Below are 15,733 nucleotides of genomic sequence, written 5' to 3'. Positions count from 1 at the left end.
TCCTTTTTTTCTCAGGACTATTTTCCTAGTGTTGTTGTTTTCTCAGTATGCCAGAAATGTCAAATTTCCCTTACCCATTTACAAATCCAAGAAAGGATGGACAGCTTATAGGCTGCAGCTTTTTAAGATGTTCCCTGTAAGTAGTTGAACTGGTTCTTCGGTTGGCAAAAGTAAACCAATTTATGTTTTGGGGCTTTTTTCTTGATTTTATTTTTTCTAGGTAGTACAGTAGATCACAAAGCTGAGATAAAAGCTTAAATGTGCTTGTGAGGAACTTAACTAAATGGCTTATTTGCAACAGGAAATAGTCTCGTAGTTTTGCTAGATAACATTCTGGCATTCATCTCTAATGAGGAGCTGCTGGAGTGATGAAGATGAGGGAGGGGAAGGAAGGGGATAGAAAAGGAGGTAGGCTTGTGCATGTAGTGAAAGCTAAAATGGAGCCCTTCAAAAAAGGAATGGCAAGATCATTATCTTTTAGTTTTATGAAAGCAATACTCTGTTTCTCCATGTGAAAGACTTCCTTGTATTTCTGTGTTAACGTAGACTTAATTCACTCGTTCATATAAGTGCCCATTTGGAGACGTACCATTTGTTAGGGGAGAGAAGAGTTACTCTAATTCTAAATCTTTTGTAACAGCACCTGTATTAGAGGGAAAAGATACTCAGTGGATCTATTACAGGGTTTACTGCTTGTTCGGATTTAAAATATCACTTAAGATTGCACTCAGAAGTGTGCGCAATAGATATTCTGTGTAGAAACTGCTATTGGTGAATATGCCAATTATAGTTTATTCTAAACAGCTTCTTTTTTTAATCTTCTTTCACAGATTATTTTAGCAATTTTGGTGTCATGGCTGCTTTGTTTCATCTTCACTGTGACGGACGTCTTTCCCCCTGACAGTTCAAAGTATGGCTTCTACGCTCGCACAGATGCCCGACGAGGAGTGCTGTTGGTAGCTCCATGGTTCAAAGTTCCTTATCCTTGTAAGTACGTCTGTTCTTAAGGCCTGTATTGTTCTAATAGTTGGCCTATGAGTATTGTTTGTGGTCTTCTTAGAAACCCTGCTTTTTCTCAGTACTCTATTTAGATTAACTGCAACATACACTTGTTTTTTTTCCCCTTCTTTTGCTCTTTAATGTGGTATCTTAAGGTCTCACACAGGAAAGACCAAGTCTCTGAAGCTTGAACTTGTAAGGTTTATCTAGGTAACTCTTGACTCCTAATAACGTGGTTGTGACTTTGTGTAACATGGGTTTTCAGGTAATGGTTGACTTACCTCTATGTGTTAATATTGTGGGTAGCTGCAGTTAATGTTATACAATAAGAAAGATATGTTGTTATAACTCCTGTAGAGAGCTACTGAAATCATTGATTCTCGTTGTCAAAGGAATCAGTAGTGTATGGAGTTTTTCGAACTTAATACACTTCCCTGGTCCCCAAACACACCTGTTCTTAAATTAGGACAAATGCTAGGCAACTGCACAAAAACGTCCTGGCTCCCAGAAGTGGTGTTAGAATTGGGCTTATGGGAAAGCCAAAGGATACTAATCAATGCTTATCAAAGAAAAAAGGGAATTAGAAGACAGCGCAAAATGTTTTACGTTACCTCTTCAGTGGTTTTATTCTTTTGCTCTAAGTGTAAAGCTGTTAAAGGCTGTTTCTTAGGACATGAGATAGAATTGCACAACCCATTTGTGCTGCTCAGAAATAAACATCATCATAATAGAGTAATATTCTTCTGGAATAGAAATTACGAATACCACTAGATCTTAATGAAGAGCTTCATTGTGGTTTTCCATATGCTTTGGTTCTGATTAGTTCTTAGGAGAAACCACTTCTAAAGCATTACTTGCAAAATGTATAATAGAAGGTTTTGGGAAAGAAGAGGCGGAAAACTTTTCTCCACCCTGATTAGACCTTTCTTATTTGTAAAGCCTTGTTCATTCATGTTTGTGTGACTTAAAGTTCCTTTTGTTGTGAGAGGCTCTTCTCTTTCAAAGAGATAAAAAGCATCAAGGCAATTGCTGTGGAAAACCTGCCAAGCTTTTCTACAGGCTTAAATTAATCTTACTTCCCCTTCTACAAAAATCTGGAATTGGAAGGTGTTTATGCAGTGATCATAGCTGGTTGTTGGATCTTGTCTTTGTTTGGTAGACTAAACTTGCAACCAAAGACTGAGTTTTCAGAGCAACAATAATTAAGTCGCATTTGCCTCACTGATCTGAATTATTGTTGGCTTTTTTTCTTTTTTTCCAAACAGTAGTTCAAATTCCTTCCTTCTGCACAGGAGGAATCTTTTTGGTGGGGTTCAGGTTTTTTTTTTTTTTTTTTTTTTTTTTTTCCCAAGCATGATCAAAGCAGTTAGTTAGGCATTTATTCCTTTGTTCCTTTAATCTAATTGAACTTGCCAGGCTGTGTTACTGTTAAGGGAATTTGTTGATTCCATTAAGGATTAATGAATTGCCATATGTTTTGATATCTACATTGCTTTCTGTGGCATGAGAGATTTCAGTTTTCTTTTCTTCACAGTTCAGTGGGGACTGCCAACAATTTCAGCTGCTGGAGTTATAGGAATGCTTAGTGCAGTTGTTGCTAGCATTATTGAATCAATAGGAGATTACTATGCCTGTGCCAGGTTGTCATGTGCTCCTCCTCCACCTATTCATGCAATAAACAGGTACGTCAAAAAAAAAAAATTACATATATATATTTTTCAGTATCTTACGCTACTTTTTAAAAACTTTTTTTTAACCCCCTCAGGAGAAGACAGGAATGTGCTCTCAGATTAACTGTTAAAATTTGGTCAAACACAAGGGCCAAGGATCTGAAATGGAAGATGCAACAGTCATGTTGAACTCCTGATTCAAATGTAACATTGAAAAACTAGTCCCATTCCTGCTGGAGTCTGAGGAACTTAGTAGTACAATTTCAGTGATGACAGAACTCTAAATCAGTTCTGGAATCAGTGTAGCTTGTTGAATTTGCCTGAAGCGTAATTTTAGAAATTAGAACAGCTCTAATTTTAACTTCAATTATTTTGTAATTTCCTTATTTTAGGAACAAGGGTATGTAAGACACGGAAAACAGAACCCAAGGTGTTTTTCCAGGTGTATTGGAGCTTGAAATGTGAATTATAAAATCCTATGGCGCAGATGCCTGAATAGGCACGACAGTCACGAAGCACCATCTGAAGTGAATCTATACTAATACAAGTCTGACAATTTTTCTGTTTGTGAATTACAGAGGGATTTTTATTGAAGGTCTCTCCTGTGTTTTGGATGGAGTATTTGGGACAGGGAATGGATCCACTTCCTCCAGCCCTAACATTGGTGTCTTGGGCATCACGAAGGTATGTTCTTTACCTTGATCAGTCAGTGGTCAGCGACTTGAGCATTTTATCTCCTCCGGTGGCTGGCTTATTTCACAGCATAATCCTCTTCCGCAAAATAATACTTTGTGCAGACAAACTTCACAGAGTACTCTGAATTCATGTAACTTTCTGTACCAGACCTTGTCTAATAGAAGTCCATTCTAGATAAGGACCCCAAAAGTCTTATTTTCATTCAAAGTAAATAGCGTTTAGAAAATGTACGTAAAGCAGATGATACTAAATAAACTGTCCTTTTGAAAAACAAGAAAGTATTCTAAGGTTCAAGGGTGTGTTTTTTTTTTTTTTGAGGCACAAACACTACTAACTGTATAGAAATTGATATTTTTTGGATGTCTAGACTCTGATAGCATCTCTAGAGGACTGACTTTTTAATGTCTCACTTCGACACAAAATAAAATGCAAGCTGAGATCCGTAGGTCTTACCCACAACTGTATTAGGACATGACACTGACACAACTAGAACTGAAAATGTGGTCAAAGTAACTTCAAATTTACATGTATGCTAAATGCATGTATGTCTCCACTGTGATAGGTTTATAAAGCACTGAGCGTGCTTAGGGGAATGCATATTTTTGGGGATGTTACTTAGCAAAATATTTAAGCACTTGAGGAATTGATTTGTTCACACACTAAACTGGATGCATGTGCTTGAATGCCCTGCTGAACTGAGAGACCTTGGACTGCAGAGGGATTTGCTTGGCATTGTTAATTTAACTGTGTTAAGAAATATCAGCAAAATTGGTAAGATAATGTACGTTGCACATATGTACAGCTTGCTGTGTATTTGGTTTGTAAGCTATAAATCTATTTAATGAATACAAGATATAAAATGCATGCACTCCACTTAAAATAACTCATCCCCCTTGCTTAATCTAATATAGATGATGAATTTATCTTCAGCCATTTTTTTCTGCACAAAGGATGGTTCTGTTTGCTTTTGGAATAAAATATAAATAGTAATAGCACCATCTGCTGTCTGTATAAGTCTTCCTTTGAGTTATTGGTGGAAATTTCCTAGAAGAAAATTGCTAGAAAAATCCTTAAAGAAAGGTTTATTCTGTTCTGCTCTTTCTCTGTTATTCACTTCATATTTATATGAATTAACAGTGCTTTTTTTTTATTAAGAGTCCACAGAAATGAGCATGTATTTTGCCTTGAAACAGAAAAAAAAAAAAAAAAAAAAAAAATAATGTTAAGCTGGCAGCTGTTACAGAGGACAGAGTTAACTACAGTTAGGTTTGTTCAGAGAGCATGATGGAAAAGTGAATATGCCTTTTCCAGGGTTGCACAGCTGGATTGCTGTGTGTCCTGTTTTCCTGGCTGAACATTTGTCCCTAAAAATCTAATAGTTTTGCAACTTCAATTTATATAAAAATAGATTTTTACTACTTCGATGCTCTGCTGTTTATTTGTGAGAGGATATCTCCTGTGTTCATGAGCAAAAGACTATATAGTCTCAGTGATCCCATTATACTGATGCAACGTTCGAGAAGGCATTTCCTTTGCTTCAAATCAGTATATGGTTACATTTTAGAATTTAAATATGAGGCTTTTACTGGATGGTAATACTGCAAAGTCTTTGAGCTAGTCTGTGAGTGAATTACAGTAGATGAGAGGGGTAATCGATGAAAACTCATTTGTTGGGCCAAAATCATAGGCAGTTTATTCCATAATGTTGATGATGATACAGATACTCCTGTAAGGAACTAAGTACCATATTTATTCATGCACTCCAAAATAATTACTTAAAGTATGTGTACAAGTTCCTTGGAATAATTAAATAGTTTGATCTAGATGCTGATGAAGATGCTTTCAGTAGCATTTAAAACTCTATTGGAGCTTAATCTATTTTGCTTGTAGAGAATGATAATTTGCATAAACCAATGTTATTGTCATGGTTTTTTTTTTCTTTCTTTCTTTAAAGAATCTGCCTATTTCATACAGCAAGGTAATTTTAGAGCAAGGTTATTGTTGGTCATAAGGAAATGAGTATTTTTATTTAAATAGGGAAAGTTGTAGGCTAACTCATTCTTCTACTGAAATGCCAAAATTTACTGTCTAGCTTCTTTTTGTAGGTGAACGTGTCTCATCTAACAGTTAAGCAGTGAAAAATACAGGAGGAATACTTTTACCCTAAAAATGCCTAGTATATTTTTTTTTCTTGATTTAACTTACTTAGCTCAGTCACACATGATTAACAAATTAACATCAGCTTCTCTTTGAAGCATAGTACTCTGTAAAAGAAAGACCTACAAAGAGCTTTGCTAGAAACTACGCTATCAGTGTAACAAAATTTTTGTTGTTGTTTCTAGTGGACCTCTTAAGCAAATACAACGCTATTTAAAATATTGAACGTTCAGGTTGACCAACTACTAATACTACATAATGCCAGACAACTACTGCCCTGAAGTCTGAATGCTTAAAATAAAAATGGGAAGGAAGTGCAGACACTTGCTTTCAGTGTTAGCACAGCCATGATTTGCATATGAAGCAAATTCAGTTCTGATCTTGGAGGAATATTATAAAATCACTTGATAATCTATCTAGAAAGGCTATATCTGCTTGAACTGAACTACGTGGAAGATGATTTATAGATAGAGATATATTATTCTTGTGTAAAAGGGCAGCAACACATGACATTATTTTGTTGTTGTTTGCACTACAGTTGATCTGTTTGCAATCACTCCTAGTTATTGTCGGTTTATTTTTTTTATTGTAGATGGGACCGTGCCACATTTCATGGTTATAGTGGCTATAGAAGACACAGATGGTTTTGTTAACATTAATGAAAACAAAGTCAAACAAAGTTTTATGTTAGAACTGGACTGCAGCCATGTTACAGCTGAGTCCTCTAAGACATTTGCAAAGGGTCTGCAGCCTGTGTTTTAACACTGCAAAAAATATACGTGGAAGCTTGAAAAGAAGCTTTGAATCTGAAGGAGAATAATAAAATAAAATGCAAGGCACGAAGTTGGACAAAGGACAGAATTTTTCCAGTGTGCTTTCCTTTTTGTTCTCGTGCAGGTTGGAAGTCGCAGGGTTATACAATATGGAGCAGCCTTCATGCTCTTGCTTGGGATGGTTGGCAAGTTCAGTGCTCTCTTTGCATCGCTGCCTGACCCTGTGCTTGGTGCCCTCTTTTGCACTCTCTTTGGTAACGTATGTTTTTTGCTCCTGTTTGTGTATTCTGTGACAGTATCTTTTTACTCTAGTGCTGCATTTATCTCCCCCCCCCCCCCCCCAAAGAAAAAAGTCTAAACGCTGAGACTTGTTCTATTTTTTTTATTTAGGGATGATTACAGCTGTGGGTCTGTCAAACCTCCAGTTCATAGATTTAAATTCTTCTCGCAATCTGTTTGTACTTGGATTTTCCATTTTCTTTGGGCTTGTCCTCCCAAGCTATCTCAAACAAAATCCGCTGGTGACAGGTATGTGTTTCTATTCATTTACATGAAGCATATTTTTACCTAATACTGATATACAAAGTAGATACAAGTACAAAGTAAATAAGAGGAAAACAAAATATTACAGAGACAATAAGAGCTATAGGTAAGAAGGCAGGTGCATTCAGAGGAAAATTATTTTGGGTGTTGAGAGCTGAGTTGATTGTTTCAGTGTGATATATCTCAAGTTGTCATGCTTTATTTGGATAAAATTGTGGAGCAATGCAAGGACACAGTTGCCAGCTGGACTGGAATAAGGACTGGAAAGGTGAATCCGAGTTTTAAATTATGTTAAAAGAGGAAGGGGAAATACCAAATTAGAACTTGAAAACTAGAAATATGTTTTCATTTTCGAACGTTTTTTGTCTCTCTAGACATGCTTTGAGCCTGAATTTTAATGAACTTGATTCAAACTGCTGGCAAATCTGTAGTTTTATTGAATCTATGGAGAAGCGGTTTTGGTTTTGATTTTTTTTTTTAATACTACCTCCTCAATAGTGGTTATGACAGTGTACATCATCAATGGAAGGTGCTGTAAAGGACCACTTAACTTGATTTAAAAAAAATAAAAAATAGATTTTCTTACAGCTGTCACTTTAGAACTAGGTTTAAGACCATATCTAACCTTCTTTAGGATGTTTAGATAAATAAATAGTTCAAGCCAAGATTTAGTTTGTTATTAATACATTCTTTTTTAGTGAATTGCTGCCGCAAGGTTCTTGCCCTACTTAAAAAAAAAAAAAAAAGCTTTTGAAAGGAGTTTAGTCCACATGATATTACATCATGAAAATTTTCCTTTTCTATTTTGAAGTTGTCTAAATAATTTCAATTGCACAGTTGTCTGTGGTTGAAACTTAAACAGCATTTCATGACATTTTTAAAAGCAGCTGAAAATTCATGGAATTTTTGGAAATAAGGGGTCCCCATGGTGGACCACATTAGTTTAAAGTTCTCCCACATTAAATGAATAGGATGTACATATATATGTTAAAAAATCAAATACTAATTTTTTTTCTTTTCTGTTCTTCTAGGAATAACAGGCATTGATCAAGTATTGAATGTTCTTCTCACTACAGCCATGTTTGTTGGTGGCTGTGTTGCATTTATTTTGGATAACACCATTCCAGGTCAGCATATGAACTTGTCATTTTACTCGAAATAATGACTATCTTACTGAATGATGATAGTACTTCATTTCAAGGAGGCAGGACATGAGCAAGTGATTGCCGCTTTTATTAACTTCTGTTTTTAAACACCTTCAGTAGACCACTTCATTCCTGTGTGCTTCAGTTTCCTTGGTAACGCTTTGAATCTTGTTCAAGTTAAGGTCTTCATCTCCTTTAAAGATAGGAAACAACTGGGAAAAAGAAATGAAACCAGAGGAGAATTCTTCAGAAGATACAGTAAAAATATTTTAGGATCCAAACCTGCTTCCATTCATTTGAGAGCAAAAGTTTGCCTCAACTTCCAGATATATACTAAAACAGATACTTGCCATTTCCAATATTTTTTTCCTTTTTTCTGCCTCTTTGAGGATTCTAGGTCTTTCCAGTGCTTTGCTGAGACTTGAAGCTTTCTTTCTTTCTCCTCTTACCTCTATTATACATGTGTGTGTGTCTGTGTATGTATAAATCTATATGCATACCTATTATTTATTTATTTATTTTACTTCTAGGAAGCCCTGAAGAAAGAGGAATAAGGAAATGGAAGAAAGGGGTTGGTAAAGGAAGCAAGTCACTGGATGGCATGGAAACATATGATTTGCCCTTTGGCATGAACTTCATTAAAAAATACAGGTGTTTCAGCTTCCTGCCCATCAGCCCTACCTTCATGGGTTACACATGGAAAGGCTTCAGGAAAAGCAGCAACTGCAGGAGTTCAGATGAAGACTCGGAAGCTACAGTATAGCCTTAGTTGAAATTATATTATCTAGTTGTAGTAAGAGATGTATTTGCAGTTTCTTGCTGATTAAGAAGCATTAAAATATATGTTTTGTATATCTGCATTTAAATTCTGGAACCAGAGCTGAGACGGATTTAAAAAAAAAAAAAAAAAAGCTTTCCTGTTGTGGGTGTTGGTAGCCAGATCTAGTGTCTCTGGGTCAAATTTGCAAATACTCCTGTTTGATTTTTTTTTCCAAAAACTACAGATACCTGTATACCCAAGTCTGTTTATTTAAAATGGGGCTTAGATTCCTGAAATATGTAAGTGCTATGGAAAATGTTACTTTTTATGGTGATTTTTAAGTCACTGATGCTACCATTTTGGCTTATTCATTGCTTGGAATGTTAATTAAGCCAGAAAATTTAGTTCCTGTGGGGGGGAAAAAAGTCTAATTGTCTAATCACAAATATTGTTTTCTAACCACTGATTTGCACATTCCATACTTTCAGATCCCTGGAAACCAGACTGAATTTATACTGGCAAATCATGAGAGTATTTTTCAAATTACTTGATAGTTCAGTCAGATGTCCGGTGTTAGGACAGAAGTTTCCATTATAATTTTGCCTGTGAAAATTATGACTGACTTTCATTAGCTTCTTGCTTTAGAAGATAGCACTCGCTTCTTGTCAGTTTGCATTTTTAAATGTTTTCTTTTTCTGCCGGGCTTTTAACCACCTAACTGGTGTCCAGGTATAGGTTTTCTTTAAAGGGCCTTATGTAGCTTGAGTTTTGTAGAGATGAGAGACTTAACTTCCAGATGGGACCTGATAACTGTTCTTATAGCAAAACGCATGTATCCAGCTAGATGTTTTCTGAACAAAAATGGTGATTTGTTAAGCAGTTCTAAGCAATTAACACCTGTATGCATACAGCTTTTCCTGTGGGGAAAACCATATGGTCAAATCGCAGCCAGCATTTGCTGGTATGGATCTGTGCAAAATTTTCTTGTTTGGATGTTGAGAGCCAGTGCCGCCTATGAATGGCTTCTGTTGCATTGCCTAATTTTTTTCCCTCTTTTGTGGGATTACTACAAAAGCTTGCTGCTTCTAGAGGGGTGAACTTAAATGACAGAGACACTACATTTGATGTCCTCATCCACTGGGTGGTTTAACGGGTATTGGGTCCAATCAGGACACCATTCAGATTTTTTTTTTCCTGGAATAGTCTCAGCTCTGATGTTATGTGAGTGTTCATGCTCGTCATGCATTCATAATTAAAAGTTTTATTCATGTTTAATGTTCTTACTATTGCAAGTTAGTTTTAGACTTCAGTGTGGCCCCAAAAGCATTTTTAAGCTGTGGAAATCATCAGGGAAATGTAGTGTAATGTAATTTCAAGGCCAGTATGCTCTACGGTGCTTGCATTTTATATTCCTGGAAAAACGTAACAGTAGATCCTGTAATTCACTAATATATTTATCAAAGTTTGACTACTGGACAGGAGCGCAGGAACTCTGTTTTCTCTGAGTCTACTTCCACGTGAATGTTATTGGTTATTGAAGCATGGAAGGGGTGGGGTGGGGAGGGCAAGGAAAGAGCTTAATGGATCAGTACTGAATAGTGTAGGATCAGAATGATTCCATTGATACCCTTTTCAGCATGTCATGGCTGTTTCCAGAAACTATTTTATGCCGCTTTTTCCGTAACAAAGCATGTGTGTGTCCCTGCTTCAGGGAACTTTCAATAGTTTGCAGTCTTGGTGTCAGTTGGACTATCTCGAAAGCTGGTCAGAAGAGATATTGTGTCATAGACAAGGTTAGTTTGCCTGTGAAACTGTCATTTTTATCATTTGAAATTTTGCTCTTTGGGTAGTGAGGTGTTAGATTTCCACATCCACTTGCAAATAGTTTGAGTGCAGAAACCTCTAATTAGTGACACAAAGCTTCCAAATTTCCCAAATTTATGTGCAACCAAAGATGTGCGGGAGAGATGGAAGAGTTAAGAATAAGTAAATAAACTAAAAATGGAAACAAACAAAAAAAGACACCTGTATATGGTGGTTATTACCATGTAAAATGCCAAAGTTGATTATCTTTAAAATGTTGAGAGAGGCAGAGTTTTGGTATGTAGAACAGTGCCACCTCGTAAATACTGAAGTGTTTCAGTTCCGGTGATGCTGCTGTGAACTGAGCACAGCAATGACAGCTGTGTTGTGAGGCTTTTCTAGTCTTTTCCCCCAAATATTCTTTTGACAACATGAATGCTTACACACTGAAGAGGTCAGATGATGAGAAATAGCATTTTATCTTCTCTCACCTTTGGCTGGAGTAAAGCTGTACATTTTCTGTATTGCCTTAATTGAGCATGTCAGAAAGAATTGCCAAGATGATTTGTGACACTTGAGTTAAATTAGGGCAACGACTCTGAGGATTTTTTCCTTCTTCCTGGGGCAGAATACCACCCTTTTCTTGCAGCGTAGGAAAGACTATCCAAATAGGTGAAGTCAGATTACTCTGTCAAACTTGGATTTAATTCTTTCTCAACTTTTGGTTCTGCCTTACTGATTCTGTTGACTGGCTGAGAAGTGCAGTAGCATTTAGCTGGCATGCTTTGCTTTTCTTGCCACTTAACTCGGTAACACTAAAATAAGTAGCTGTAGTTAGCAGTCATTTTTGTAACCAAATTTGTATCACGTGTAACAACACTGTCAATCTTACTACAAACACGAATGGTTAAAGATGGGCCTCAATTTTGCAATGGAGATCTGCTGAAGCACCTGTAACATATAGGGAAAGGTTATGATGAAGTTAGTGGTGGTACCCTGGACATGCAGGGAATGTTCCGATACATCTGCTGCACCTCAAATATTTATATTAAAGCATGCATCTCTCCAGTGGTTTGAGGTGAGCAAAGGACAGAGCTGATAAATAATTTGCCTTGGAAAGAGCAAATTATTCTCTTTCTGATGCATCTGAAACAGTCCCAGAGAAGATGCAAATGCAACGCTTACTTTTCTTTGCAATGGAAATGCTCAGAATTGCCCCCATTTTTATACAGTTGTGGCAGGCAATTGTGGACCCTAAGTACTACTCCCATGTACACTTTTCTACATTTGAGTCCTAGAGTGGCTGTTGCGGAATGCTCTTACCTGGAAGAGCATAGTTTGCAGTCTGAGCTGCTGTGCGGTTGTTGCTGGCAGATGTGTTGCAGAGGGTTAACTTGCAGTTTTGAAAAGCATTTAAATTTTGTTTTAGCTGTTTACATCTAGGATTTGATGTGTAAAGGTGGCTGGATATAGAAATATGGCTGTAAATGCAATACTGTACTTTTCCTGTAGGTAATTGCCTGCCTTTCAAACTGCTATGTTGAGCAAAAACACATACAGAAGACAACACCTCAGAGATGAGTTAAGAGGCGATGTTTCAACCAAACTTTAAGATGGAAGGGCAAATATTCATGGTAGAAATATCATTTTGTCATATCTAAGATGGTATAAATGTATGCAAAACAATGTAACTTGGGACTTTTGTAATTGATATTCTATTGTATTTTTTTAAGTTAAATTAAGAATTCTTGCTAACATGTTTAAACACTTTTTCTAAAGCAAATACTTGCAAATTATACCTATAGAAATTTAGGTTTCATAGCGAACTCAGCTATGATTAATGTTGTCATATTAGAATGTGTTGGCAGAGGAACTTAATCAGTTGCCTCACTCAGAAAGTTGAAACTTAAACCCAGAATTTGCTTTATGCCTTTTAATACTGACTTTAAATATGGCAACTTGGTTTGTACATGAATATTGCAGTATTTTATTTCCATATATTAAAAAATAACATTTCCACTCAGGATAATTACCACAGTTCTCCTGGGAGGGAGTGGTATGATTGTCATGACAATGTCATGTGATGGTAGAATTTCTTCATTGACGAATCTATAGTAGTTGTGTATACTTTATTTACCCATGTTTATGTTTCTACCAAAAACTGAAGGGTTTCCTTTACTGTTCATCTCCCTACTGAGATCTTGATACTCCCAATGCAGAATTAGCACTTGCAAACTGAAATCCTTGGTACTATTTATACCACAAGGAGCATCAGTCAAGTGAGACTGGACCAGTCAATTATGTATTCTCAACAAAAGGTGTCGAAAATTGTGTAATTTGTGGTATAAACAGCACTACAGGCACATGTGGTATAATAACAGCCAGCTTCTAATGGTTTCAGTTAGCCATTGGATGTTTATACAATCTAAAACAACTTGTGCTTAACGTATGTATATCAATGTAGAAAATGCATGTGACAGACCAGCACAGCCTACAGTGTTTCTTTTATGTGGCCTTCTTAAACCATAATCCACTTTTTTTTTTTTTTGGGGGGGGGGGGGGGGGGGGGAGGGGAGGGAGGAGTAAGTGGGTCACTTTTTTTTTTCCCCCCAAAAAACGTCCCACTAGGTACATATTTCTTAGTATTTCTTGCCAAGGCCAACAGCCTTTTTGGGGCATGGGATGACAGATACTCTATGCTCTCATGTTTCTATAGCTATGGTAGGTCATTACAGTATTGGAGGAGGCCACAAGTTTGCCAGTGTTTAGCTTCTGCCCATGAGTCTATACAGCTTAGTGCTGGGCTACTTTTAAGTATTGGGGATCTGTGTTCAGAAATATCCAAAATATTCCTGTCTAGTTCTAATTCGATTGTGACTGTGCATTGCCATCCATACATACTGATATGAGAGAGATATTTAGAATTGCCTTGTGTATTATCTGGCATTTACTACATCTTTCCAGGTAAGTCATCTTGCTGCCAGTCCAAATTATTGTACTTTGTCTCTTTATAACAACCTTTGGCGTAACAAACTGTTCTTAGGCAGTGGGGATAAATATTTCTTTTTTCATGATATTTTGTGACTGACTTTGGCTGTAAAACTTTTTTGTTAAACAGCAAGAGGGTTTTTTTTTTTCTGAGATGTGTAATTCTTTTATGGAGTTTTTTAATTTCATATTTTTTCTAACATTGCTTCATTAAACAAATATTTAAAAATGTAATATTTGGACCAGATGTTGTGAATAATAGTAGATAAAGCTATTTTATTCTGTATTTTTAAAGCTGTTCAGTATAAATAAATGCGGGCATAGATGCAACTCGGTGGCATGGTGTTATACTTGCTTTTAACATTCCCTTAAAAGGAGAATCGATAGTTTGGGAATCCAGGTGATGTGAAGACCCACATCTCATCATAGCAAGTGCCATCTGAAAAGACAACCCGCAGACATCTGCCTGACCCTTCCCGCTCAAGACACTTTAAATCTTCTTGATTTATTTGGAAGAGGCGTCATATACAGTACGTGTGTCTTGTACCAGTTTAGGCAGCCAAGGAGCAGACAAACTTCATATAAAGGCACTTCCGTAGTCAGTACCGATGTGTGGCTGAGCAGTGTCCATGAAGCAAAGCTTCTAGTGACTCATTTCCTAACAAAAATAAACCCCACAACCTTCAAGTTCCCTTAGGAAGTTTCACTGAGCAGCATCTTTGAGTGACTCTCTGCCGTTATGAATATGAGCAACAACAAAGTGTTAACAGCAGGGAAATAGCCTCTGGTTTTGTAAAGCCTTAGGGTTGGGAGTTTGCCTAAATTCTTGCCCTTTCTTTAGCAATCTGCAGCCAAAGCAAAGTCTCTTGGGGCCCCTTGTCAGGATTGCTGCTTGGCCAAAATAGTCTGCAGGGGTAGTGGGCACACTGACGGTGTATTTGGAGATGTGCTCTTGGTCCTCTCAGGCAGAATTTAAAGATAAATAAGCTTTGCATCACTCTGCTTCTTCAGCAACATTTAAAAACAAATAAGCTGAATAGCACCTTGCCTTATCTCCACCCATTTAATGAACTGGGATGTTTTAGCTGGGGTTGTCATACTAAATCCCTAATGTTAGCTGAAGCACCAGTGATGTTCAGTGGCTACCTATGGCAAATTAGGAGCTGAAATGTGTGTCCGAGTACAAACACGGCATCTTCAGTCATCTGTCAGCTTTCAAGGTGTCTGAACTGATTTGAAGAGGAATTAAGGCACCCAAGTAACTACAGGCTTAACTCACAGCACCAGTCTGAAAACTGCATAGACCAGTGGGCAACAGAAAGAAAGAAAAATGGTAAAAAGTCACCTAAAGCAAGAGCTGGGATGTGTTTGTATCTATAAGCTACAATGACAATCACTCTGATCTAAATCTCAATTAATCCTTTGGCTGGGTTAGAGCTCTGAAAATACTTGGGTTTCAACCTTGCATCTTGTCTGAATCAAAATTTAGCATCAGCTGCAGCAGCTCAGAAAGGAGGGCTTTACACTGGGCAGCGTATCAGAAGTATTTTCAGAATGACTGAGACATTTGGTTTATTCTGAAACGGGGACAGCAACCACGTTGCGAAGAAATACATATTAGGTATGAACAAAATCCCTTAGGCAAGCACATCTTTTCCCATCTGCTTCCTGGAGGCTGCGTAACGGCTAACAGATGCTCCTGAACTAGCATGATTCCAAGTGCAAAATATTGTTTGGTATTTACTGACAATTATCTTGGGGGTCTTGAAATAGGGGGAAGTGTGAAAGAAGTGAATTTGGATGCTTGCTCAGTCCAGGGGGGAATACTTGAATTTGGGAGTATTTTGGAGTGAATGCCCTACACTTGGGTCCTCACCATCCTGCCTCACTTAATGGGAGTGGTAACAAATCCATCAAAATTAAGGGTTTAAAAGTCATCAGCCGTCTTCCCTGTATGCCATTTAGCACAGAAATGCTGATTTAACCTGTGAAATGGGCACAGTGTACCTAATGGCAGACTTCAAAATATCCTTTTCCAAGGAGATTTCTGGCAGCAGGAAGAAGCAATGCTTGGGTTTGTCGCAGCTGGAGGGACCATGGCCAGGCAGAGTTTTGGGACCATTTTTTCACTTGGGTTTGCTCTCACAGCTGCTGTGTGAGGTCTGCCTCCTGTCAGCACCTGCTGTGTTTGTGGCTTGG

General features: G+C 37.3%; 1 protein-coding gene across 4 annotated transcripts in view; it reads left to right on the top strand.

Annotated features, from left to right (window-relative positions):
- SLC23A2 (solute carrier family 23 member 2) overlaps positions 1 to 13,864 on the top strand; it is a 58,198-nt gene extending 44,334 nt beyond the window's left edge. For all 4 annotated transcript variants that reach the window (XM_040538324.1, XM_040538326.1, XM_040538327.1 and 1 more), the window contains 8 exons: positions 16 to 136; positions 831 to 987; positions 2,534 to 2,681; positions 3,248 to 3,353; positions 6,420 to 6,549; positions 6,686 to 6,823; positions 7,870 to 7,965; positions 8,514 to 13,864. In XM_040538324.1, coding sequence (XP_040394258.1) covers positions 16 to 136; positions 831 to 987; positions 2,534 to 2,681; positions 3,248 to 3,353; positions 6,420 to 6,549; positions 6,686 to 6,823; positions 7,870 to 7,965; positions 8,514 to 8,746 — 1,129 coding nt within the window. In that variant the 3' untranslated portion in view covers positions 8,747 to 13,864. The remainder of the gene's footprint in view (positions 1 to 15; positions 137 to 830; positions 988 to 2,533; positions 2,682 to 3,247; positions 3,354 to 6,419; positions 6,550 to 6,685; positions 6,824 to 7,869; positions 7,966 to 8,513) is intronic.
- The last annotated feature ends 1,869 nt before the right edge of the window (positions 13,865 to 15,733 follow it).

This window comes from Cygnus olor, chromosome 27 (genome assembly GCF_009769625.2).
Source record: "Cygnus olor isolate bCygOlo1 chromosome 27, bCygOlo1.pri.v2, whole genome shotgun sequence".
Lineage (NCBI taxonomy): Eukaryota > Metazoa > Chordata > Aves > Anseriformes > Anatidae > Cygnus > Cygnus olor.
Note: the sequence above shows the minus strand (reverse complement) of the source record. Positions and strands in the feature narration are given on the sequence as shown.